Here is a 26910-nt window from a genome sequence, read left to right as displayed (position 1 = left end):
AGTATCCATGCATATAACGAGGCCATCTGAGCTTTCCAAGAAAGAGCACTAGTTGTCTCTATGAGTCAGTGATTATGAGAGCCCAGAGTATGCTGGATGTGAAACTGGGTTTCCTGACTACAAGAGGGACTGGAAATGTGTCTTGAGGCTTGAGGAAGGTCCCTGAGACCTCATGTTCTGGGGCACGTGGGGACTGTCCTGGACAAAGTAGGGAGATGCTATTCAAGCAGCAGTGCCAAGATTTTCCATCCTTTCAGGCTTACATTAACTTGGAAGGTTGCTTTGTATTGACCGTACTGGTCACCAGAGGCCTCCTTCACCAAGTGCCGGGCATCTCCAGGCGCATGCATTTCCCTCAACTCCAGAACCTGGGTCAGCTCTTGACCCCGGTTTGACTCTTGGCATTGCATTGAGTGTTGGCATGAGCACCTTCTGATAGGCAAACATTGTCTGCTTTGGCCCTTGGGTAAGGAGAGGTAGAAGTGTCAGACCAAATGCACTAGCAACGTGTCTGGTAGCTACATTTGAAAGCCTGTCTCACCATCAAGCCGTCTTGTCTCACCCTTGGCTCTGCCTCTCCAGAAACATCTTTAGTTCTCCTTGAGAGATAAGTGTTGGATGCATAAGGCCTGAGGGAGTACAGCTTCCAAGGGCAAGTATTCTGTTTGCATTTTGCACATGTCTTTGAATGTTGTTTTCCATAAAAGTGCAATAGTCAGGCATTAGTTCTCCCACGTGTCCTTTAAGAGAAAAGTGAGAAATAAGAAGATGCAAAAACATCAGCTGGGCTGCCCAACAGGCCAATACTTCCCCAGCTGCTCCCAGGACATCCAAAAGGTGCATATCTGAGAGACATCCTTGGGACATCAGAAGACATCGTCCCCTGTTCCTTGAGATAGTCCCTATGCAGTTTGGTATATTACTGTGTGCTGTCATCTCCAGGAGTTTTGGTGTCTGCACTCTGCAGCCCCGTGAAGACGTGGGACAGGCATCAGCCATGCGGATCCTGTACCTGCTCTTCCCCTTCTTCCTCCTGTTGGTCCAGGGTGCTGCAGGTGAGAGGGGAAGAGGGGAGATGGGGTGAGGTGTGATTCCCCGTCAGTGGGGTCCTCCATGTGCTGGGAAGTGACCACCTTTATCAGAGACTAGGAGGGGAATGGTTTTGCAGTTGTCTTAGAGCTCCTATGTGAAAAGGCATGCAATGGCGTACATCTGGGTGTGTTTGCAGCTGTTACCATTTGCACTGGGCGTGGAAGAATCCAGCCGAAAGGAAGGGCTTGGCTGCTGCTGCGGGTTAGGGAGGGATTCAGCTCTGGGCTCCAACCCCTGTGATTTGCTGCCGCTCTGGGGGAGCTCTCTGGATGAGCTACTATTGAAGTCACTGTAGGTGCAGGCTACACAGACCATCCTAGTTGTCCAGAATGTGGACACTTTGGGGCAGAGTTGTCTGACCATGGTATGTAGCGCAGTTTGGGGACCTTTCGACATGCCTGGGTCTTAGACCTCCAAGCCATCCCAGTACTGTCTGACCTAGCTGAGATGTTCTGGTGGAGGTGACCAATTTAGAGAGTGGCTGGAGGCGACGGCACAGCCTTCTGCACCCCAATGGCCAGAGACAGCTGGACACCAGGCCTTTAGCTCAGACCTCTCCAGGCTACACTGGCCATGCTGTCCAGTAGCATTGAACCTGGGTGTCCCACAGCACTGTTGCCCCGAGCCATGACCCCTGCAAGGGCTGGGCAAGGGCTTTCCATCAGAGGTCACTCAAAGGCGGGGCGCAACCAGGACAGGGATGTGGGGTGCAAGGAGTGCCCTGCTTGCCAGCTCTGCTGGTCCAGGCAGTGGTGGACATGCAGCTGGGGTGGACATGCAGCTGGGGAGCCAGCACGGCTCTTCCTCAACCTCAAGCTGGTCCTTCTCAGCGTCTGCTCTTGTGTGCACCCACATTGGTGTGAAAGAGTCCTTCTAGGTGAGACATGTTGCTACTGAAGACACAGCTATGGTAAGGTTGAAGATGAGCCCACGTGTTGGCCCGAAATGCATGGGGAGCGTCAAACTTCCTGCAACCACACACTGCTCTCCCAGATTATTGTTTTAACTGCTTCTCTGTGCAGAGTCTTCCATGGCACTACGAAGCGCAAAGCAATGCAGACAACTAGGGGGATTCTGCATGTTGGGGATCTGCCCTTTTGGCTTTAAATTTGTGGGATTTTGTTCAACGTTCATGCACTGCTGCAAAACGTAAGTTCCGGAAATGGTTTGCTCTTACTGATATAGTTACTATTGTCTTTCAAGCCAGCTCCTGGTTCACAGCTTCATGCATTCACGCTCAGAGGCAAAAGCCAGGGAAAGAAGGGAGAAGTCCTTGTGGGCTTGGACGTGCTTGCTGTGGGGCTGAAGGAGCCCAAGGTCAGCCAGTGCCTCCCCACTTTCCTTCAGCCCCACGAGGCTTGCCCACTGTCAATAAACCTCATCTGTGTTGTCCAAATGCGAAGGCTGTCCCTTGGGTAGTGTGAGGCACAGGATCCTCCTCCTGATGTCCCTAAAGAGCCTTGGAGCCAAGGCTGCCACCACTAAGGAGAGCACAGGTCCAAGCCAAGTGAAATGACTGGAGCTTGCCTCTGTGAGGTTGAGTCTTATCTCCCTGCACTTGCTTATCATAGGAGAGGAGGTGGGAGAGAGTGGGAGGAAGGGAAAAGTCAGTTACAACAGGTAACACGCTTGTCTGCTTTCTTTGTACAGTCCGTGGGGTTGAGACCTTGAACTCTGTGAGCAGGACATCCCCCTCGCTTCTGGCTCCTGGAACCGTCTCCCAGTGTCCTCTCCCCTCCCTGCCTCTGCCATCCCCACGTGGTGTGACAGCAGGAGTGGAAGCGCTGCTCCTGCTGGGTGCCTGGGCACTCGTGGGCTGGAGGCATCCCATCATGGACCCGGTGTCATTTGGGCAGAGGCTGCTTTTCCTGGCTTGAATAAAGAGGAGCAGTTTGGCATTGCAGTGGTTGGGACGTGTGGTTGTTTCCTTGTGACGGAGGGTGTGCCGTGCCGCTCGCTCTGGGGGTGGCGGTGGGTTGGTGGCAGGAGAAGCGCCTGGGGATGCTGGGGGTCACCAGCATGGCTGTCCCTGGGGATGCTCTTGCGCGGCAGTGGCGTGGGGACATCGATCCTGACAGTCCCTGCTGGGCCAGGGTGTTTGCTGTGGGTGTGAAGAAGCTGCTCTGCTCCCTCCTGGAGAGCGGGAGCCCTGTCCTGGTTTTCATAGGCCCAGACTCCTTTCTTTTTCCAGGACCCTACTTCCATGTCAGTCTCTTTTTGTGGCGGGTAACGGTCCTTTCTTGTGATGAGTGCTCAGCCCAAGCGATGGTGAGTTCAAGGGAGGCACTGTCGTGCTGCTCGGTGGGAAAGGAGTCTCCTTGGATGCTATGCAGGAGATGTCTGCGCCCAAATGGACCAGGACACTGCTCTGACTGGAAGGGTCAGACTGCACATTTGTGTTTGTCTATTTATCCGTGCACACACGGGAAGCTCACTCTCAACCTCGTTATTGGCTGGGCAAAGACGGGACTAGCCGGAGCCCAGGAAGGGCCCCTCCACTCTCTGCAGACGGCGGCTGGGCTGCCAGCAATGTTGGCAGGAGGTGTTGGAGGAAGCCAGCTTGCTGCAGCCCCAGCAGCAGGTCCCAGGCTGGGCAGCGCAGTAATGTCAACCCAGGGGTGTCCCCATGTCCCTGGGCTGCATATTCTCCCCTTTCTCCAACAGCCAAGGGAAATCTTCCCATGGAAAACAGGCTGATGTTGATGGCACTTGGATGCGATGCTCACTACTGTCCCACAGCAATCTCTGGGAGAGGCTCTCCAACAGGTCTGCTGACTCTCCCTTGGCACAAAGGAGGAGTCTGCGGGTGGAAGCAGGATCTGCCTTCCTCCCTTCTCCTCTCCAGCAGGGCTGCTGTGCTCAGTGCTGCTGACTCAGAAAGACATGGGCCAGGAGGTATGGAGATGGTGGCAAAACCTCATGCCTGGAGCATGAGAGCTTTCTTGCAAGGTCCCAGCTGCAGAACCTGCAGTAGGAGCCTTTCCTGAAAGATATGGGGTGTGAGGGACCCCAGGGAGGATGCCACAGCAACCAGGAAAAGGCACATGTGACTCATGATCTCAATGGAGGAAAAATAAATATCTGTACCAAAAGGTTTGGCTTCTGTCTTCTTTCATCTGCATTATGTCTATAGGGAAACCTCATTTTCTACCGGGCAGCTTCACTGTAGTATCAGATAAATCCTCAATTTTTCCATACACTTAATTCCTTCATATCTTACTTGCTGCTCCCTGGAGCATCAGGAGGAGGAGAGCACAGAGGACAGGCTGGAGTCGCTGGTACCTCAAAAGGTCCAGCCCAAAAGCTCCTTTTGCCGTTTCTCCCCCCACCTTCTCCCCCCTTCCTCTTCTGACACCTCTGAGAAGGATTCCCAGGCCTCCAGCCCTGGGTCTTGTGTCATCTCGCCTTCTGTAAGGGCTGTTTGGTGCTGTGGTTTGCTGGACACCTCTTGGGACAGGCGCACACACACATTGCATCCCTGCTCATTCGAAATTGCTGCCGTAGCACAAAATGGAACTTTTTCTGCTTCTCTTCAAGAAGCTCTCCCCATAAAACCCAAGGTCAGTCTTCCAGGCAGGTGGGCCCTCTGCTTCTACTAAGCATGCAGGAGCCATCTTCCACCTTTTTTGTGACTGTTATCTTGCCACCGTGACTTGACATCTCAGTGGCGTCCAAGGAGAAAAGGCCAAGAGGCCAGGCTCCACTACCAAAACCCCCGGCAGGTAACCCTTTGGAGTTGGGGAGACCAGATTGCTCTTCCAAACACCTTGAGAGGCAGTTGCCAAGTCAGGCATGCAGCACAGCCCCCTCCTGCCTGGCAAGGACTGCCACTTCTCCCGACTGTGTGAATGGCATCAAACACATTGGCTTCACAACGATGCCTCCATCCATCTTATATTTCTTCACCTTGGATGGCTTTAGAAGATGATGCAGGTTCGTTGGATCACCTGGTTTACAGACCTTAACATGTATCCTGGTGTAACTCTCACTTTATCTGAATAGTCACTAGAGAGAGAGTGTTGTGCTTATCACCTTTGATGTGATGCACCGGTGCCCAGACATCTTGTCCCAGAGGAAGGTGTTCTTGCAGTGTCTAGAGGTGGGAGGGTTTTCAGTACTCTACGTGTTCTTGCACATCACACGCTAGGTGATTATTCAATCAGATGAGAAGAGACAAAGAAGGACTCCCTTCTTCTGGGACTGGGCTGGTGCTGGTGTCTGCAGCAAGCAGTTACTTTGTCCATGCCAAAGATTTTTCAGCAAGACACCGCAGCCGGTGTGCCCGCTGTGCAGCGCGGTGTCACAAGACGTGTTGCATGAGGACAACGGTGAAGATTGCAACAGCCCCCAGGAGGCATCGCGGCCTCTCCCACCGTAGCAAGGAGGGACGAGGTGCAACCCCACCGTCCCCACGCAGATGGGTCACTTTCTGATTGGCCAAGGGGAGATGTGTCAGCAGGAATAAGCGCGTGTCCCACCCACCGGCAACAGAGTAAAACCAGGGTGTTTTGGGCAAAGTGATACTCCCTGATCCTAACACTTCTGGGTGCAAGTGATTCCTGGTCGGATTGTTACAGCCTGTTCTTGCCTTGGTGCACTCTGAACCAACACCTTCATCAGGTAGGTGACTGCGGAGACTCTTCCAGGCTGGTCCCCCATTCAGCCTCTCTGTGCAAATCCATCTTCCTGGAACCGTCTACATGACAAACTGTTAGAAGTGTCTCTGAATGTCAACAAACATCAGAGCTGCCTGGGAAAGAGAATAAAAACCTTCACATGCGTCTTAAGAGCCCAGAACATGTGGAGCATGGAACCAGATTTTCCTAAGTACAGGAGACACTGTAAAGTTGCCTTGATGCTGGAGGAGGGACCCGCAATCTTCTGGTCTGGGCAGTGGGGACTTTCCTCAGCAAAGTAAGGAGATATTTTTCCCCCATGTCCTGGTTTCAGCTGAGATAGAGTTAATTTTCTTTATAGTGGCTGGTGTGGGGCTATGTTTTGGATTTGTGCTGAAAACAGTGTTGATAATACAGAGATGTTGTTGCTGCACTGGTCAAGGACTTTTCAGGTTCCCCTGCTCTGCCAGGTGCAGAAGAAGCTGGGAGGGGACACAGCCAGGACAGTTGATCCCAACTGACCAAAGGGCTATTCCATACCATATGACGTCATGCTCAGTATATAAAGCTGGGGAAGAAGAAGGAAGGGGGGGACATTCGGAGTGATGGCGTTTGTCTTCCCAAGTCACCGTTACGTGTGCTGGAGCCCTGCTTTCCTGGAGATGGCTGAACACCTGCCTGCCCATGGGAAGTGGTGAATGAATTCCTTGCTTTGCTTTGCTTGCATGCGTGGCTTTTGCTTTCCCTATTAAACTGTCTTTATCTCAACCCTGGATTTTTCTTACTTTTGCTCTTCTGATTCTCTCCCCCATCCCACCAGGGGGGAGTGAGCGAGCGGCTGTGTGGTGCTTAGTTCCCGGCTGGGGCTAAACCACGACACCCCAGCAGCATGGAGATTTCCCATCCTTTCAGGCTTTCAGTTAACTCAAAAGGTTGATTTGTGTTTCCATTTCTGGCCACCAAGCCACTTCCCTGCCCTCTTGCTCCTCCCCGGGTTGGTGCTGCACGGGGCAGGGGCAGAAAGTGTGGGGCTGGGGAGTGTCTTTGCTGGGAAGGCTGGGAATGGTCTTGAGTTGAGGATGGGCACTCCCAAGCTGAGCCGGGAGGACTTTCCTGAGCCCAGGGAAGCAGAGGTGATTGGGCAGGGTGTTTTGGGCAGACAGCTTTGGACTGGCTGAGGTGGTGGAGAGCACTGGCTAACCCTTCATACAGCGTGACATCTCCAGGGTACAAGCATTTCCCTAAATTCTTGGCCCTCGTTTGGCTATGGGCATGGCACTGAGTGTTGGCACAAGCATCTCCTGATGTGCAAACCATCTCTGCTCTGGCATTTGATTAAGAAGAGGCAGAAGGGAGAGTGCAAATGCCCTAGTGGCAATCCTGGTCTGCTGACTGTGCTGGCAAGTGTATCTTGTGCCACCCCTTGATCCTGTCTCTCTGCAAAATTCTGCTCAGGGGACAAACACATGCCTCGCAAAAGTTCTGAGGGACTATAACTCGTAAAAGTAATGTTTTTTCCTTGTAATCTGAGTTTCAGTGGATGTTGTTTTGAATAAAATGGCAACAACTAGGCATGAATCCTCCAGCCCATGTTTTGAGGAAAACATCGGGAAGACCAGTGAAGAAGACAATGAAATAAACTCCAGGTTGTCCAACAGGCTGGTGCTTCCCAAAATGCTCCCAGGATGCCTGTGAAGTTGCAATGCTAAGAATCATTATTTTCTCTTTTTGTTGGAGACTGCGCTTCTGCTTTTTGGCTCACCACGTGTGCCCAGCCTTTTCCATGTCTTTTCTTTGTTGTCTTGATGTGTCCTCTCTGCAGCCCCGTGAAGACGTGGGACAGGCATCAGCCATGCGGATCCTGTACCTGCTCTTCCCCTTCTTCCTCCTGTTGGTCCAGGGTGCTGCAGGTGAGAGGGGAAGAGGGGAGATGGGGTGAGGTGTGAGCCCCCATCTGTGGGGTCCTCCGTGGCCTGGGAAGTGACCAGATTTGTCAGATATATGTAACGTTTGGGACGGATGGGCTCTGATTAACGTCTGGACAGCTGAGGAGCCAGCATGGCACCTCCTGGGCCTCACGCTGGTCTTTCCCTATGACTTTCCCCACTTGCTGCTGCAGAAGCAGTAAGTGCTGCTGCAGAAAGATAACCTGCTGCAGAAAAGATAACCTGCTACTGGAGAGGTAAAGATGTTGGGTTTGGTGCTCGGTGCATGTGGGAGACTTGAGATCCAGGGGCAGTGTCAGCCACTCTGGAACCATGCACATTTTTTACAGTTATCCCATACTCACTTTCTTTGCCCTCGTTCACTGTGCAGGATCCTCCCGGGGTCCACAAAATAAGGCAGAATGTCTGCGAGAAAAAGGCTACTGTGGATTTCTGAAGTGCTCTTTCCCCTTTGTCATCCGTGGAAAATGTTCAAGGTTCTTCTTTTGCTGCAAACCGTAAGTTTTGGAATTAGAAATGCTACTGTGGTGGCAGAAAGAGTTGCTGTTGTGTTTAAGTGCCCATGACTAGCTAATGGCTCAGTGCTATAGCTGCTCCAAGGTAGAGGCCAGGGGAGGAAAGGAAAGGTGCTTGGACCTGCCCTGAGTGGGGCTGAAGGAGCCCAAGGTCAGCCAACGCCTCCACACTCTCCTTCACTCCCATGAGACTCATTCAGGCTTTGCAGAGGGCTCTCCCAAGCTAGCAAAGAGTGCAGCGTTCACTGTCCTTGGACAGCATCGAGGACATGATCCTGGTTTTGCTGCATCTGCATAGACTTGGAGTCAGGGCTGCCAACACTAAGATAACACAGGTCCAAACTGTCTGCAATAAGGCCTGAACCTCAGCTCCGTTGAGCCTGATTCTCTTGCACCATAGACTTGCTTGTCATCGCAGGGGAGGGGGGAGAGAGTGGGAGGAAGGGAAAAGTCAGTTACAACAGGTAACACGCTTGTCTGCTTTCTTCATACAGTATCTGGCATTAAGTTTCTGAATTCTGTGAGCAGGACATCCCCCTTGCTTCTGGCTCCTGGAACCGTCTCCCAGTGTCCTCTCCCCTCCCTGCCTCTGCCATCCCCACGTGGTGTGACAGCAGGAGTGGAAGCGCTGCTCCTGCTGGGTGCCTGGGCACTCGTGGGCTGGAGGCATCCCATCATGGACCCGGTGTCATTTGGGCAGAGGCTGCTTTTCCTGGCTTGAATAAAGAGGAGCAGTTTGGCATTGCAGTGGTTGGGACGTGTGGTTGTTTCCTTGTGACGGAGGGTGTGCCGTGCCGCTCGCTCTGGGGGTGGCAGTGGGTTGGTGGCAGGAGAAGCGCCTGGGGATGCTGGGGGTCACCAGCATGGCTGTCCCTGGGGATGCTCTTGCGCGGCAGTGGCGTGGGGACATCGATCCTGACAGTCCCTGCTGGGCCAGGGTGTTTGCTGGGGGTGTGAGGAAGCTGCTCTGCTCCCTCCTGGAGAGCGGGAGCCCTGTCCTGGTCCTGTTGGTCATGGGTGTCCCTTGTCCCTGGCAGCCATGGTGTCATGCGCAGGGCTGTGCTGGGTGGTGTGTCCCTTGGGTAGGCATGGCCAGGGCTGCCCACCCAACCCATCCCAGAGACCCCACTACACAGTGGTGTGGGACCTCCATCTCCCTCATCGGCAGTGGGGCTGAGCATTACAGAGCAGCCCCTGCTCAGCTCCTTCCCTGCTGCTAGCCCCACAGCACCAACCCCTCTCCAGCCCCACAGCCTTTGTCTCTGCCACACCCCTCCTGGAGGGGCCCGATCCCACAGACATCCCCCAAGGAGACCTTTACAGGCTTTGGAGGCAAGTAGGTCTCCCACGCTGGCTGTCCAGCTCCTCCTCAAGGTGACCTCTCCAATGGGTCCCATGGACCACAACCTGGAAATGTCCAGAAGTGTAGTCCAGCAGGGAGAAAGCAGGGTGTCTTCTCCTCTCTGCCTGCCTCAGACAAACTGGGATTGCAGCGCTGTTCTCCGTCAGCAGCCACTGACCTCAGCCTTTCTGCAAATGCAGACCTCTGCCCCGTATAGTTAAATATACGTGTGTGTCCATGCACGCGTGAGTGCGTCAGGAGCTAGTGACTCTGGCTGTTTTACTTTCCATTCCAAGGAGGCAGATCTCCCTCAGCACTCCATCCCTGACTTCTCCACCTTCTGCTTCCCCACTGGGTGTACGGCTTTTCCCAGAGCCACGGGGCTGACGCCTACATTTGCTCCCGGGGCATCTCTGCTCTGGTCCTGAAGCTGAAGGTCCATGCTGGGTTCAGAGTAGCCCGGTCTCCTGTGACATAAATTCCTGTGGGAGGGCTCTAGGAGTGAGTGGGGATCTGTACAACCCCAAGAGTTGTGTCCACATCAGTTACCTTTGAAAGGTAAGAAGGTTTATAATACTCCTCATGTTCTTGCACATCCCATGCTAGCTGATTATTTTGTCAGATTGGAGGAGACAAGGAGGGAAACCTTATCTGCTCTTTTGAGACTGGTTGCTGCTGTCTGTACCATGCAAAGACCAGGCAGTTCATGCCAAGCCACCGCAGCCCGTGTGCCCGCTGTGCAGCGCGGTGTCACGAGACGTGTTGCATGGGGACAACGGTGAAGATTGCAACAGCCCCCAGGAGGCACCGCGGCCTCTCCCACCGCAGCAGGGAGGGACGAGGTGCAACCCCACCGTCCCCACGCAGATGGGTCACTTTCTGATTGGCCAGGGGAGATGTGGCCATGGGAATCGGCATGTGTCACCCACCAGCAGTGGTATAAAAGCAGGGTGTTTTCGGCAAAGTGATATTCCCTGACCTCAAGGGCATCTTGACGTGAGTGATTCCTGGCGCATTTGTTGCTGCCTGAAGACCAAGACCTTCCCTCCCTCGTCAGGCAAGTAACTATGGGGTGTCTTTCAGGTTGGCCACCCATTCAGTCTCTCTGTTCAAGTCCCATCATAGCGGAACCGTCTAAATGAGAAACTGTTAGATACATCTGTTCATATAATGACATCATCTGAGCTTTCTAGGGAAAAAATTAAACTGAAAATAGGAATTCCTTCCCATTAGAGCTGGGAATGTGCTGAAGCTGGATCCAGGGTTTCCCCAGTGCAGGAGAGATTGGGAATTTTCTGTGGTGTTTGAAGAGGGACACCAGGATCTTGTATTCTGGGGAAATGGGAACTCTGTAACTTAAAGGGAGGAGACACTTTACATGTAGCAGTACAGAGAATTTCCATTCTTTCAGCCTTCAGCTATCTTGAAAGGTCGTGTTTTCCTGATCTCTTTGGCCACTGAGACACTTCTCTCCCCTTTTTCTCCTAACTGGGGAGCTGCTGCACAGAATCCTTTCATGACCGTATCTTTACTATTGCTTCTGCATTCAGCATGGGCACAAGCATCTCCGCAGCGTGCAAACCTTCTCTACTTTGGACTATGGTAAGGGGATGCAGAAGCAAGAGAGCACAGGCACTAGGCATAACCCTTATCTGATGAGCATACTTGAAAGCATACCTAATCTATGCCTTTGGTTCTGTCTCCCTAGAAACACACTTAGGTCTGTTTTAGAGACAAGTGTGCCATGCATAAAGGCCTAAGGTACTTCCAGAGGTAAGTTTTCTGACTGCATTCTCTCAATAGCACCAGCTGCTTTTTTACTTAGAACAGCATGAATCACCAGACAGGAGCTCTACAGTCTGTGCTTGGGAGAAAGCATAAGGAAGATAACTGAAAAAGATGTTTTTAGGTACTGCGTTGCCTGAACCTTGCTGAACTATTTGCAGGCTATTCGTGAAGTTGCATAGGTAGCCGTTGGTTTTCTTGTGCAGACAGCACCACCTTCTTTTGTTCAGGATAACACATCTGCAATTTGGTATACCACAGTGCCCAGGCTTCTACACTGCCTGAGGTCCTCCATGCCCTTGTTGCCTTGGTGTCTCCCCTCTGCAGCCCTGTGAAGACGTGGGCCAGGCATCAGCCATGAAGATGCTGTACCTGCTCTTCCCCTTCTTCCTCCCTTTGGTCCAGGGTGCTGCAGGTGAGAAGGGAAGAGAGGAGATGAGGGAGGTGTGAACCCACATCAATGAGGTCTTCCATGTCCCAGGAAGTGACCATATTTTTTTAGAGATGCTCAGAGGAGGGAATGGTTTTGCGGCTTTGCTCCAGCACGAAAAGTCATGCAATGGGATATACCAAAGGATGCTCTCACAATGCACTGTCCTCTGAGAGTAGAGGGGCTGGTGTGGAGAAGGCCATCCAGGAATAAGAGCTTGGCATCTTCTGTGGGTTAGGGAGGGACTGAGCTCTGGGCTCCACCCTGGACATTAACTGCTGCTCTGGGGGGGTGTCTCCAGATGAGCTCCCATTGCAATCACTGAAGTCTCAGCCTAGGCAGCCTACCCTGCTCGCCCAAAAAATGCATGGGGAAGTCTGTTGTCCAATGAGAGATACTTAGCACCTTTTGAGGACCCCCAGATGTGTGTGATTCTGAGATATCAAAGCCCTCTACCCCAGGCTGCATGAGCTAGCCAAGGCTTTATGGAAGAGCTGCTCCTTCTGCAGGGACAGTGGGAGGATGGAAAATATCCCTTTTGTGGAAAGTACCACAAACGGCCAGGGATACCTGTGCCTCAGCAGGTAGTCCTTCTGTGCTGTTAACTTGCTATTGAAGGTGCCATTATGGTCCTTGTAATACTTGGCCCACAAAGTGGGTTGAAATCCTAGTGGAGTGCCAGCCCTTTTGGAATTACAGAATATTCTCCCAAATTATCTTTGCCTTTCAATTGTTTCTCTGCACAGGTGCATCTCTGGCTCCAGGAAATGAAGGTCAATGCAAGCAAGAAGGGGGGTTCTGTAGTTTTTTGACATGCTATCACCCTCATCACATCTTTGGAAGGTGTTCAACGTTTATGGTTTGTTGCAAAAGGTAAGTTATAAAGCCAAACAGTCAGGAATTGGCCCTCTGCTTTCTTGGCCAAAATAGATCTGCTGTTCTCTTTACATCCACGCTGCTGGATAAAACCGTCCTGCATTCATGTTGAGAGGCAGAGGCCAGGGAAGGAGAATTAAAGTCCCTTGGTAAAGTTGCTTGAACCTGCCCTGTGTGGGGTTGAAGAAGCCCACATTCAGGCAGCATCTTCCCAGTCCCCCTCAGCCCCATGAGACCAGACTGGGGGCTTTCATGAAGACCTTCCCATGTGGTTGGAAAGAGAAGTTTGATGTTTGTGTAGTGTGGGGCACAGGACCATCTCCTTGAGGTTTCCGAAGAGCCTTGGGCTCAAGGCTGCAACCACTAAGGAAAGCACAGGTCCAAGTCATCTGCAATAAGGACTGGAGTTTATCTGAGGAAGGGTTGTCTGGTAATTCCCTACAGGTCCTTATAATAGGAGAAGTGTCAGAGACACTGGAGGAAGACAAAGAAGGAACATCAGAAATAAATATCTGTGACCGCATATTGTGCTTTGTTTATGCAGGAAATGGTGATGAATCCCTGGACTTTCCGAGCAGGACGTCCCCTTTGCTTCTGGCTCCTGGAACCACCTCCATGTCCTCTCCCGTCCCTGCCTCTGCCGTCCCCAGGTGGTGTGACAGCAGGAGTGGAAGCGCTGCTCCTGCTGGGTGCTCATGGGCTGGAGACATCCCATCAGGGGCCTGGTGTCATTTGGGCAGCGGCTGCTTTTCGTGGCTTCAATAAAGACATGTAGTTTCACAGAATCACAGAATCACAGACTGGTTGAGGCTGGAGGTCATCTGGTCCGACCCCCCTGCTCAAGTGGGCCACCCAGAGCTGGTTGCTGAGGACTGTGTCCAGATGGCCTTTAAATATCTCCAAGGATGGAGAATCCACAATTTCCCTGGGCAACCTGTGCCGGTGCTTGCTCACCCTCACAGTACAAAAGTGTTTCCTGATGTTCAGAGGGAACCTCCCGTGTTTCATTGTGTGCCCATGGCCTTTGGTCCTGGCACTGGGCACCACTGAAAATAGCCCGGCTCCATCCTCTTGGCATCCTCCCTTCAGGTGTTTATACACATTAGTAAGATCCCCCCTGAGCCTTCTCTTCTCCAGGCTGAACAGTCCCAGCTCCCTCAGCCTTTCGCCATAGGAGAGATGCTCCAGTCCCTTCATCATCCTGGGGACCCTTTGTTGGACTCTCTCCAGTATGTCCATGTCTCTCTTGCACTGGGGAGCCCAGAACTGGACACAGTACTCCTGCTGTGGCCTCACGAGAGGGCTATTAAGCCCTACCTCGGCAATTAGGGCTATTACTTGCCGAGTAGGGCTACCACAACAGATGGGACACCTGAGGATAAGATTGTTCCCTGCTATGAAGCACAAAGAAAGAGTCTTAAGACATGTAAATGCTGCAGTTTTGGCAGGCAAACAAAATCCCCTCCTGAACAACATTTCAGAAATGTGGGTATCCCAATGGAGAAGGGAAGGGAGTGTGCCATATGGTGGAGGGAGTGGGAGAGGAGCTAATGAAGAGATACCAGTATAAACTGTTCTCCATGTATTATCTTTTACGCATCCTCTCAGAGGGACAGGTGGGAAAAAAAAGCAAAACTTACAGCCATTGCTGTGAAATTACAGGACAAACAACTTCTGGAGAGAAAAGAACTGGCATGAATTGTTGCACTATTTAAAAAAAAAGAAAATAGGGCTACATCTTTCCTGGGATGCTCACAGGCGTCTTCTAGAAGCCAGAACATTTGGTCTCACATGCTGACATTTTCATGGGTGGTGGGTGTCTGGGTTTTTAGCTCTTTCTGTCTCTCTTTCCCCAAGAAAAGATTTCTGCATAGTACAAAAAAAAAGGATTTTGGCATCTGAACACATTCCCACAAAGGGAAGCTGAGTTCTTCCAGCTAGCCTATCTCTTGGTACTGGAGGGTAAGGTCTTCAGTCCATGTCTGTCTAGCCCTGGACAGCTGTATGTCTCAGAAAAGCTCAAAATAAGGAGCAGCTGGCACTGTAAATTGTTGCCCTCTGGGTTTTGTGTGTCAAAACCCAGGTAGGATCATCACCCATGCAACAGACGCCCATGTTTCAGTGACGTGAATGCTAAGCAACAACAATTTATTTAAAAGGAGGGAAAGCAATGCAGAATACATTTGGATTTACTCTACATCATAAAGCTTTTTTGCATTAAAAATGAAAGGTGCATGAGGCTTTGTAGCAGGATCCGGTGGTTTTAGCAGTAAGGGGATTCCAAGCAAATTCCTATGTTTAGAAGATATTTTCATCGCTCTTGAATGAACAGTCCATGAAGTTTTTATACATTCCATGGCCTGCACAAAGGAAAAATAAAAAGCATCAGATTCTCTCTCTGCTTGTATTCCCTCCCTGCTTACTCTCAGCCCATGCATGTTTTCCTCTTGGATATCAATACTTTCCAAAATACCTAATGTCATATGAAGTTGTGCTGGGACAGCCCTGTGCGCTCATACCTGTGAGCAGGAAGAGTGTTTTCCTATTGCTCCAGGAAAAGCAGGGAATTAAATTGATATCCCTTGATATTGGGGTGAATGCATTCATTTCTGAATGAAAATAGAAGGCTACCTTTCACAGGATAATTTCTTTTTACAACACTGTTGCACTTTTTGCACACATTTGATGGCACTCAGAGCTTTGTGTTCACCCTGCAGCGTAACTGAATTCCCCTCTGCTCCCCAAACAGCATGGCAGCCCAGTTCTGCAAATACCAAACGCTGATATTTTGCTCTGGCATAGGAGCTGTAAAGGGATTAGAGCTGGGACAGCACAAGGTTGACATCTCTGACCGTACTTTATCCTTCTTGCTGGGGCACATCACAGGAGAAAGAGCACTGTGGAGCTCAACCTACTTCAACGCTTGACTGTCCTCATGGCGTAAGAGGTTTTTTTCCTTATATCCAATCTGAACATTCAATAGCACCTTGGGGTTAAGGATACAGGCAAAATAGATTTGTCTGCTCATACTGCAGATAAGCCTTGGTGAATGTCAAACTCACAATTTGCAGCAGGAGCGGAACCCAAAGCAACTTCCAACTTTAATCATATGGATCGGACATCTTCCAAAGTAACAGCTCCCTTTTCTACAGAAAAACATGTCCCGCCGTGGTGAAGACAAACCTGCAACAAAACCAAAAAAGTTCCTTCCTTCTCATTCTGCAGGGCAGGGCAATGCGGTCGTAATGACGGCTGGGTTTCCCATTCATTAAGCTGCCTTTAGCACAAACATACCTTAAGGACTGTTGCCCAGATTTGTCAGTGTTGAAAGGCCACGTAAGAGGTGAGATTACAAAGCAGGTCTACACCTTGCAGAGGTGGGATCCTTAGCTCACAGGGCATCTAAATGGATGGCCTTAAAGTCCAGGTGGAGACTGATACAGACCTCCTGACTCATTGTCCTTTCCCTTATGGAAAAGGGTCACGGGTCCAGAGGCTTTAATACTGGCTCCTCTCCAAAAAGAGTTGGCCAGCTTTCATTTTCATCTGCATATGCACTGCTGAGTGTGCCATTATCCAAAGATCATGGCCACCACAGGCACCGTCGCAGGTGTCTAACACCAGAGCGTTTAGCATGATCTTTTTAGGAAGATACCAGCAGTGAAAAATCACTCTTCTTCAGAAGTCATAATTTCTCCACCTTTGAAAGAATTTTCATAGGGAGCACAGGCACTGAGCTATTTGACTGACTCCTGCTCGGTTTCTAGCAATTTTAACACATAGCAGTTAAAATGTGCTGGGAAGTTTACTTCAGGTGACCAAAAATCCCTTTCTAGCATCTCTTTTCCTTCTTACCTGGAGAAACCTGGAGTGCCAAGAAGAGGAGAGAAAAGAGCAGGTAAAGGATCTTCATGACTGAGGATTTGCTGTGTCACTGTAGGGAAAAGGACCAAGAAAGATGTATGACAGACAGTCCCTGGGATCAACAGTCTTCTGAACTGTACAAATACTGTATTAATCAAAATGGCATTTCTAGTACCTTTTTCTTCAAACTTTCAAAAATAACCATTAAGACCCATATGACATCATGACTGCTGTGTGAGCATTCCTGGGAAAAGTAAATATATATATGGGGCAACATGCTTTCAGGATATGTGACCATTAAGTTATTTTAATAGTTTGATTGCCCAGATTTCTTTCACATTTTGCAAATAGTATTTAGCCAAAATGCAGTCATGACTTTATTTTGAGTTAAATGCTTTATCTAATAAATGAACAACTCTAAGCAAAATGAGGTGATCATACAGTCAAACTTACAAACTTCAGAAAAAAACGTTCATTTTGTAATGTTAAAATTTATAAAGAAATAACAGATAAAGTCAACTTGCTCAAAATCTTCAGTCTGAGTCTACAGGCAGCAGTTCTAGAATGGAAACGTACAACCAAATCAGTTTCCATTTGACAAATGAAATCTGAAAAGCAAACATGTAATGCCTTCATTGAGAGAGTTAATTGAACGAATATCGGCAAAATCAGATAAGATAGCCTAGAAGGAGGCTTATGGGTAAAGAAGAGGTAGTGAATGTCATATATCTTGGCATTAGAGAATCTTCTGATCTGTCACAAATTATGTTCTCTTAAGCAAGGAAGGGAAATAAAGTTGTGCTGAAATGTCGTCTTTCTGCAAACAGCATGGTAGAGGGTGTCTCAAAACAGCTTTGAAATTAGTATTAGAAGTTTACACAAATTTCTAGATATTCGAACATATCAGGAGAAACAAGTAGGCAAAGTTAACAATTCCGAAAATGAAATAAAGTTCTTAACATAGAGACATAGATAAAAAATATATACTGGTTTCCATCGAAGAGATTGCCAATTTCTCTGGACCACAGACCTCTCTAAAGTAACCTGACTCAGCCAGACTTTTTCTGAGGAGTTAGCAAGCAGAGTATTTTTATTAACCTATTCTAGGTATTAGAACATATTTGAACTACTTATTCAACCTGTGCAATTTCTGGAAAACCTAGATTAACCTTTTTTAGTAACCCACAAATTTAAGTTAATAATGCAGAGGTTTGAGTTTTTGTTTAGGGGACTTTTTTTTGAGGAAAAGCCAACAGCGGACATTGAAAGAAAGACTGAAAAGAACCGAGAAGTTACCAGGTATCAGGTGAGCCCGGAAGCCAAACAAGACCTGCTCTTGGTCCCTTCCCTCCAGAGGGCTTTGGCTGTGGGGCTGAGAGTCTCTTTTATAGCGTGTTTCCTAAAGGGAGTAGCAGCTGCTTTCTCTTCTCAGAAAGTCCAGATTGAGCCAATGAAAAAATTACCCATTTTTTTGGTGACTTCTAATCCAACCACAACCAAGTTGCATTTCATTTCCTGGTGCAAGAGCAGGGTTTCTCTCTGAACCTATTGAAGCTTTTCTCCTGGAAAATCCCAGGTTCTTCATGCAATACCTCTTGTGACACTCCAGTTTGTGTAATATACGTTAAGCCACCATGGTATGTGTCAAACATCTTGGGACTTACATTGAACTGTTCCTGCTTAGGGGCAACATAATCCATTGCAATACAAAACATCTGCATGCTTCTCTGCACTCCCAGTTAGTTTATTTTCTCGTGCATAAATACAGAATATAAGAACACGGAATGGACATATGAAACTAAAACCAATGTCCATTGGCTTAGTGGTCAGTGGCCACTAAGGATGCCTAAGTAAAGAGCATAAAATGTACAGAAATAGGGTGAGTACATCGTGATTATGGCCCTGTACACCCTTCCAGCTAATGGAAAATCCATCAGTTTAGGGGTATCCAGTGCCAGAGGCTGTCTCTGGACCCTCAGGCTGCAGAGCTCCTGATTGAGCATTTTTCTTTGACTCTAGCTGATCTTCTTGTACTTCTGGTCTCCACAGGACCTTCAGTTGATAATTCCACAAACATATTATGCCTTAGGTGAGCATTCATTTTTTGCTTATCTGCTCTCAGTCTGCCAGCTGATCATCTCTGCTTTTTCTGTCATGCGAAGTAGTAAATCAATATTCCATTTTCACCTCTCTACATCACTACTGATGCTGTGGTCTTTTCTTACACTCCCCCTTGTCTGTTTGTTTTCCCACAATGAAAAGAGGGATTCTGTCAACCACATCTGTCAGAATAGTCTTCAAATGGATCCAGCTATTTCAGTGGATCATTCCTGTTATACATTTATCTTATTTTTTCAGGTCTATTACACCATTTTGGGAAGGGGCTGGGTAGAATTGCATGCAATGTCCAAAATGCATCTTGGATTTGTATAGTGCCTAATCATATTTATTATTTTGTTTTCTTTTTCTCCCTAAATTCCTAACATTTGCCTTGTCTTTTTGTCCACAGGTGAACACTGACATTTCTAGAGTGGTATCCACAGTGAAGTCTACAACTGCATTAGTGCAGTTTTAAGGTAACCCCCTGATGGTCCTCTGTGACTTCAGGCTGGTTCGTTTTGCAGAGGGGTTTTCATGTGTGCAAACTAGATTCCTTAGGAGGAAAGTGAACCAGATTTTTTTGCTTTGAAGGTACTCCAAAGGTACTCTGAAAGTACTCCAGTGCCTAGTGGGGCATGAACCAATGTGTGGGCTACACCTCAAGGTTCTGTAGAATGTACATAACATTTCTTTCTTTTGGAAACCTGGAGAGTTTGGAGTGGGGGATCAGCCATTTGAGGAGAGGCTGAAGGACCCATCTTTGTTCAGCCTGGAGAAGACATGGCTGAGGGTCATCTAATTGCTGTTCACAACTCCCTAATGGTAGCTATAGAGAAGATGGAGACACACTTCTTAGAGGTGCACAGTGGAAGGATGAGAGGTAACAGACAAAAATTACAATAAGAGAAATTCCTATTAGATATGAGGAAAAACCCTTCTCACAATGAGGGTCGTCAAACACTGGAATGGGGCCCAAAGAGTTTATAGAATCTCGACTCCATATCGATATTAAAACTCAACTGGAAAAAGCTCTAAGTAACCTGGTCTATCTTTGAAACTGGCTTTGTCTGGAGGGATGGACGGACCAGATGGTCTCCAAACACCCATTCCAACTTACATTGTTTTGTGATTTATTCAATAGCAAAATCCAAGTCAAACTGAATTCATAACTCCATATAATGAAGAACTGAGGAGCCTCAGCACAATATCTAAGGTCTAGTGATCCTTTCCTATCTACTGATCTTCCATTGCCCCAAGTCACTTGCTGACATACCCAATAACTATCCAAAGACACCAATACTAAATACTTTTTTCAGATCATATTTTACTTTACACCTCACTTCAGTCAACAAACAAACATTGTTCATGCAATATACACATGTGCATACATGCACAGACACACATAGATATATATGCATGTGAAAACATGTCTACAAATGATTTCCCTTAAATGCAGACCCTGATAATTGAGATGGCTTTTTATTTTCTATATATTTTTATAAGTGAACTGTTTTTGCAGTAGGAAAAAAATGATAGCTGAATTTCTGGTGTGCCCATGAACTTCTGGCCATAAAGCAGAAAATGAAGGGAATAAAATTACAAAAGTTGCAGTTACTTCACAACTTGCCAAGAGTTTGTGGTTAGCTTGCCTACCAACTGTTATTGTTACTCAACCTGATTCCTCAAGGAAACAAAGATGCATCGTTAATTTTTACCATGTCCAAGGTCCTATGTGCAAGTAATGTCAAGGGCTTGGCTTTTTAACACTGAGCATTCTTGGCACTGATAATTATAAATTCTACATGGTCACTCCCATCATTACCATCAAACTATCTCTGCCTGGAGATGGGTAAGGGAGAAGCAGAGCATGGATGGAGCACCTTTGGTTGTTCAAAGCTTATAGCGGCTAGGCAAGCCTTATTGAGATTTTGGTTTGTGGCTCTCAGGGTGGAAAACCTTTCCATCCTTGCCTGCAGCTCCTGTTCTTATGAGCAGGAGACAGTCAGTTTCGTACATCAGGAGGGACATATCTGTGTTTTTCCCTTCACAATCTCAGCATTTTTCTCCAGTGCCTTTTGCTGGTAGACCTGACTTACACCAGGATCACAGTAGCACCAACTACACATTCCTTCACCCAGGGTACCTGGGTAGCAAAGTGCATGGGATCCAGCCCAGCTAAGTTGGGCAGCACCTCACAATCATTTGGCTCTCGACATTAGGTAAGTACTCTTCTCTACCCAAAACACCATCTACTTTCTCATTGTTTTCAGTGCAGAGGGAAAAGGAGTCTTCATGGAGAGTTTCCTTCTGCTTAAATAATGTATTTCTTTTGTTTTCTTGTTTCATCAAAGTTCAGAATATGATCCAGTTATGTTTCTCTCTATCTCCACAGCAAGTCTCCACTCCAACTTCTTCAAGTTGGAGATCACCAACAATGCCACACTCCCCCACCCATTTCAGGTCCAGATCACCCAGTCCTCTTTGGAGGAGGAGAAATAGTATGATGGGGTCAGCATTTTGTGTAATAATGTAGTGCTTAGAGCCCTGGCACAAGAACTGAGAGATGGAGCCTGAAGTGCTGCTCTGCCTGATGCAGGTGCGATACGTTATTAAGGGAAGTGTTTTCACAGGCTGCAGAGTGTCATGAGGAGAAATGGCTTTCACCCTTTTCAAATCAAGATGTTTGGGTAATTGTGCAAAGATCACTTCCCAGAGAGGAAGGAGGATCTTAAATCCATCTTAGGAGTCTGTACCTAGCACAGCAGATGAGGCACTTAGGAGCAAAAAGGAGAATCTCAAACTCTGCTCCTAATAGTTTTCTGGTAAAAAAAAAAAAAGGCAGCAAATATTAAGGAGGTCTTTCAGTAGTGTCACCCCTATTTAAAATGCTACTACACAAAATACCTGTCTGCTGTTCCATCCCTCACCTCCAGAGAACGGTTTGTTCGTGGTAATGAAGGCTCCAGGCATCTGGAAGTCATTGTATGCAGTCATAGCTAGGACATCAGGACCAACAAAAGACTGATCCCTAGCAGCTTGCCAAAGAGCAGATGTTTTAGTGTGCTCCGAAGAGGAGCTAGGTTGAACAACAGTGATGATGGTGGCCTAGCTAACCACAGACTTCTCCTCAGTCATATGGTAACATCATCCCTCATGTGCACTGAACCAAATTCTAGCCATAAGGCATAACTGATGCACAGGAGATTGAAGTATTTTGATTCCACTGTGGAGTGTATAGTATAGAAACTCAGACTCCTCTAGATTAGCTGCTAAAGCTGTTAGCAGCAGTTGCACTGCCAAAGTAGATCCACCAAAAGGAGGATAACCAGTATTTAGATGTTGTTCTATAGACGTAATTGAATTTGCAAGGTGTGTACCGCATTATAGTTAACAGATAAAGTTTTGATCCAAGTATAGATCATCTGAATCAATAACGACTGGATATACAGTCATAAACTTCAAACAGTACACAAAAAGTATTTAATCAAGCTCAAGACTTTAATGATTACGTAGTTATCTTGAGTAACCAGGGAGAAATTATGAGATTAACATCTGTATGAACAAATCTGCCCTCCATCTTACTTTTGACTTGACAGCTAATTGAAGGTATCAGGGTACCAGTGCAGAGTCCAGCCTCTTGGTGTAAGGACCACACTGTGACTGACAGGCATGCAGTGTGTGTTCAAAGCTCCTTGGCACAGGCCACATAGCCTAAAGTTTCTAAAAACCAAAGATTCTCTGTAAACTGAGTCATATTTTCTAGAGACAATGGCAGGAATGATCTCACCAAACTTTAGATGTCCTAAAGGTAAACATCAAAGTCCAAGCTATTTTCACTGCTTTGCCTTTATAGTTAATGGAGAGAAGTTGTTCTAAAGATTTTTAACTGAAGTACAAACATTTACAACACAGTGCTAGAATAATCACAAAAGTAACAGTAAGGAAATACAAGAAACCCAGAAATGTTGCATTAGGAGATGTTGTGCTACAGTCTTCTGCAAGCCGAGGAGCCATAAGCACTCATTCTGCAGAACAGTATAAATGGGAGCTGTGTCTCTAAAAAGGCCAGCATTTCCCCATCAGAGGTTTTTTTTACATATGTGGGCACCTCTCCAAACCCACCCAGCAAACCTTTAGGAGTCAAAACCACCTCAGTTTAGTAAGGTATTTGACTAGGCATTGTTCTGCGCACATTCAGCAACTGCTGCTGAGAAGATAATGGCGAAATCACTATGTTGAACATCCATAACCTTTGGAAATGTGTTTGCTAGTCTCTTTCCCTTTCCTTCTCTGTACCTTTTTTTTCTGGTTTGTGTCACTGTCAAGTGTCTGATGTTATCCAAAATGTTCTTGGTTTTCCCTTGCGTGAGGTCCACTCAGAAGTGAAATTTCTCAGATGCCTCTAGGCCCTCTGAAGGAAGCACCTGGAGATATCTTGGCATTTTCTACACTGCTAGGCCATGATGGCAGGGAAAAAGAGACAGAAAGCACGGATTCTGTCTCTGACATCTCAGTCAAAAATACCGTAATACCTTCAAAAAGCAGCCTGGAAACTACTAGAATGTGTACCTGCTGGATACAAGCACCCATGAAATCATCTCAGAGAGAAGGCTAGGTTTCATCCCTGACAAAGATACCATGGTCACTGCAGGAGTGTTCCAGGAATATGGCCATTGGGAAGCAGGGGATGAAATGACCTCCCTTTTCCCTGGGGGTGCAGTGGGGTGCAAGTGGAGAAACGTCTAGCTGTAAAAGCCACCAGCCCACCTGTGTGTTACTGCCCGTGGTGCAAGCAGTTCTACAAAATATCCCCTCCTTCCCTACAAAAACACCCAAGGTTCAACCATATGAAAGCCATCGTAAATGCTTTTATTAAAGCAGGGGAAAGAAATAATTTCCACGGTGTTTCCTGGTTCATATTTACGTTTTTGCAGATGCTGGTGTTTGCTTCACTGCAAAGGAAGATTTTGAGAGCTTTTCGCTGCAGCAGGAACTGATGCCATCAGGAGCGATGGGCTTGGGGTGATTCAGAGGCCATTTGGTAGAAGCAGAAAGGATTTCCAAGGAGAATCCAGGGAGTCTTCAGCTCCTCCACCCCCTGCATGGTGAAGAAGAGAGAGTCTCAGGTTACCCACCAGTAGGTTTTCTGCAGTGACGTTCTCTTTATTTCATGGCACCAGAGCAGAGACTGCCATGGCATGAGAACACCCCCTGAGGACCCTCTATGCCAGCAGGTTTGGCATTGGAGAAATGAGACAGGATGGTGTCAGGGGCTGTGCCTCTAAGATGTTGCTCTGGAGAAAAGAAAAGGAGGATATCAGTCATTGCCACAGTGCTCCCTGCACTTCTACGTACTTTCTGCAGCAAGAAAATCCAGTACCACATGTTCCAATCCAGTAATATGGCCGACGACATATCCCTCGGACACAGTGTCCATTTCTGGCTGCACAAGGCTCGTATCGCTGGGAAACTAAGGGCTGACCTGCACAGCAGAAAGAGAATAGTAATTTACCATGAAAGTGAGCAAAATACTCTCTCTCTCCCCCCCCCCGCAATTCTGCTCTCTGCCCCACTCACACCTCACCTGCAGCCCCTTGGAGCATTATGAAGAGGACAACCAGGAGCTGGTAAAGGATCCTCATGGCCACAGCTGGGATGTGAATTCCTTACCTGTAATGAGCAGAGACCACAAGACCAAAAGACACTGAATGGAGGGTCCCCTCCTGACTGGGAGACGAGGAACTGCTTAAAACATGCCCTGAGTGACCAAAGCCAAAATCTTATAACATACAATTGACTTGAACGAAGAACAGAGTGAAAACTGCATCTTTGGAGATACTCAAAATACCTCTAAGCAACCTGACCTAATTCGCCCTGCTTTGAGCACAGATTCAGGCTAGAAACTCCTGGACTTCCTTCCAACTGAAATTATTCTGGGATTCTATGGTGTTTTGATGTTGTTTTTTTTTTTTAAATATTGGTCTTATTGCATTGAAAAAAGATATTCCAGACCTGTACAACACCAGGAAGATTACTCTGGTACCAACACAGACCCACAAATTATTCACCTGCAACCTATTGCAGTTCACAAAGTGTTCAGAGACTGAGCCAACCATCGTCCTTAGGAAAGTCTAAAATAGACATCTGTATCTCTTGAACATCAATTAAGGTGACAACTCACTCAAAATGTTAGTGGAATTCAGGCAAGATTTGTATCTCAAAATGCAGCTTTGAACTGCTGTGCTGGCTAGATGCCTGTTGCTGTAGGACGCTAGACGTTTCTTAACTGACAAGCCCTCTGTCTCTGATGTCTCAGGTGAAGGTTTCTGGGTCTCTGTCCACTCCCCTTGGAGGTGAACAAACACAGTTTCCTCCTGCAAGCCCTGCAACCAACTCATGGTTCTGCAGGACACGTACAGATCGGACACACTCACTGGAGTAATGAGAAGGAAGGGGTAAATGAAAGCAGAATACTAATTAGATTTGAGATTAATGAAAGGAAAGGAAGTGTATAAAGATGAAGAGGTGAGGGTGCCTGTCCAGAACCAGGCAGAGAGTTACCAGTGGAGGAGGTGGAGGGTCACCACTGCTGTCCGTCTCTTCTCCAGCAGATGCCCCAGACCCAAACAGGCCTCTTTATAAAAAGGTTTGGGGATGCTGGCAGTGCAGTCACGGGCCAATGAAAAAAGCCTTTTCCAGCCAAATTTGTCATGTACTTCAGTGTCTTCCAATGAGAAAGGAGGGTCCGCTTTGAGACTGCTTTCACTGCAAAGTCCCTGATCTTTGTGCAACCCATCTTAGACCATCCAAGTTCGTGTAAGATACGTTAGGCCACAGGGTTGCGTAAAATACCTGGTGAACATGCAATGACTGTTCCTTTTGGTCCTGCAGGCTCCTTATTCTGCCTTTGGTACGCAGCTTCGTTGTCTAATTTGCAGCTGTAGCATGGTCATTGTTTCCCTTCATAACATTTTGTCCTTTACATCTAACCTTCTGGTTGTCTCTTCTCCATGTCAAAAGAATAAACATCGCTTACTTTTCAGCTTATTAATTACAAAGTTAATAGTTTAGTGCATAATGAAATTATGAGGTATGACATTATAACATGAATGCAATCTTTCATATAAAATTTTATAATAGATCACATTTTCATTTCTACTACTTCCTCTCTAGATTATTCTTGTTTTTTTCCCTGTTGTTTCAGTGTCCTTCCTGATATCAACTTTTACTCAGTCTTTCTCAGGCTGCCCAGCCTCTGGCAGGATAACCAGCACACCTGACAACCTCATATATGTTTCTGCAAGTATCCATAAAAGATAAGCAGTTTATTAAGAAGAAATTCCATTTCTAATCCTTCCATTTTGGAATGTCAGTCAGAAGTCACACATTCTCTCTATATACATGTGCATGTATATTTGTATATACATATCATACATGGATCAGTATACATACAGGTATTCAAACACTAAATATTTACTGCAAAGGCTGTCAAGATTTTACAGTTTCTGAGCCATGAGCATGTTTGCTATTACTCAGCCTAAGTCTTTTCTGGGACACAGAAGTAGCAATTCTTATTTTTGAAGCGCTTCTGCTCTAAGTCTAAACCTTACGAATAACTCCATCCTCTGTCAGGACATCTTTATTGACAGTTTATTCTGTATAATCCAGCAAATGGCATTGGCCAGGGTAGGGAGGATGGGTAGCACGTGTGAAAAGCCCGGTTAGGAAGAGCTGCTGAGGCTGTCTCCTCTTCCATGGCAGCGACCAATGTAGCTGGCCATGTCAGCCATGGCACAGAGGAAGAATTTTCTGCATTTTTTTCACAGGGAACACATTAAAAAAAAATCTTTGGATCTCCAACACTGATTTTATTGGAGCACAGAGTCAAATGAGGAGATTTTTGGCATGGAGAAAATGCAGACCTCCCCATCGCCTGCATCTACTGGTGAGCAAAACTTTCCTCCAGGTTTATTTTTAGTCTGGCAACTTTATGTGGTTTTCTGGTTATTATAAACCCCACACAGTCCCTTTCTGTGACCGCAAGAAATGTCCTTTCTTTCCACCTTTCCTTATCCCCATCCTGACAAGATGCCTGGTCCCCGTTCCTTTGGAACCTTCCCACTCTCCCATGCTACCCCATCTCTTCTGGATGTGTCTCTGCTTATCCCACTCTCTGCTCCAGAAGTTTTACTCCCCAAAAACTGCCAACAAATAATTGTCCCTGAGCCAACAATTTAAAGTCAAGCCATGCCTTGCAGTAGCAGATTTGTTAATCCACGACATGGGGAGTTCATTTCCATACTTGGAGGATGGTGGGAAGACCCAGACGCACGCAGCTGCTGTC

General features: G+C 47.5%; 3 protein-coding genes across 3 annotated transcripts; 2 read left to right on the top strand and 1 right to left on the bottom strand.

The window, feature by feature from the left end:
- Positions 1–997: 997 nt before the first annotated feature.
- Positions 998–2245, top strand: LOC140648972 (gallinacin-3-like). The gene is made up of 2 exons (XM_072855519.1): positions 998–1051; positions 2117–2245. Exons 1-2 carry the CDS (start codon positions 998–1000, stop codon positions 2243–2245), a joined length of 183 nt encoding a protein of 60 aa, XP_072711620.1.
- Positions 2246–5597: 3352 nt separating this feature from the next.
- On the top strand, positions 5598–8155 carry LOC140648969 (ostricacin-2-like). Its single transcript, XM_072855516.1, has 3 exons — positions 5598–5712; positions 7531–7618; positions 8025–8155. Exons 2-3 carry the CDS (start codon positions 7561–7563, stop codon positions 8153–8155), a joined length of 189 nt encoding a protein of 62 aa, XP_072711617.1. The 5' UTR covers positions 5598–5712; positions 7531–7560.
- A 6686-nt stretch (positions 8156–14841) lies between these two features.
- LOC140649939 (antimicrobial peptide THP2) lies at positions 14842–16515 on the bottom strand. The gene is made up of 3 exons (XM_072857783.1): positions 16458–16515; positions 15665–15785; positions 14842–14962 (listed from the first exon to the last, which is right to left on the bottom strand). Exons 1-3 carry the CDS (start codon positions 16513–16515, stop codon positions 14947–14949), a joined length of 195 nt encoding a protein of 64 aa, XP_072713884.1. The 3' UTR covers positions 14842–14946.
- Between the last annotated feature and the right edge of the window lie 10395 nt (positions 16516–26910).

Source organism: Ciconia boyciana, chromosome 3 (assembly GCF_034638445.1).
Source record: "Ciconia boyciana chromosome 3, ASM3463844v1, whole genome shotgun sequence".
NCBI lineage: Eukaryota > Metazoa > Chordata > Aves > Ciconiiformes > Ciconiidae > Ciconia > Ciconia boyciana.
The sequence above is the reverse complement of the archived record's forward strand: the minus strand, read 5'-3'. Positions and strand labels throughout refer to the sequence as shown.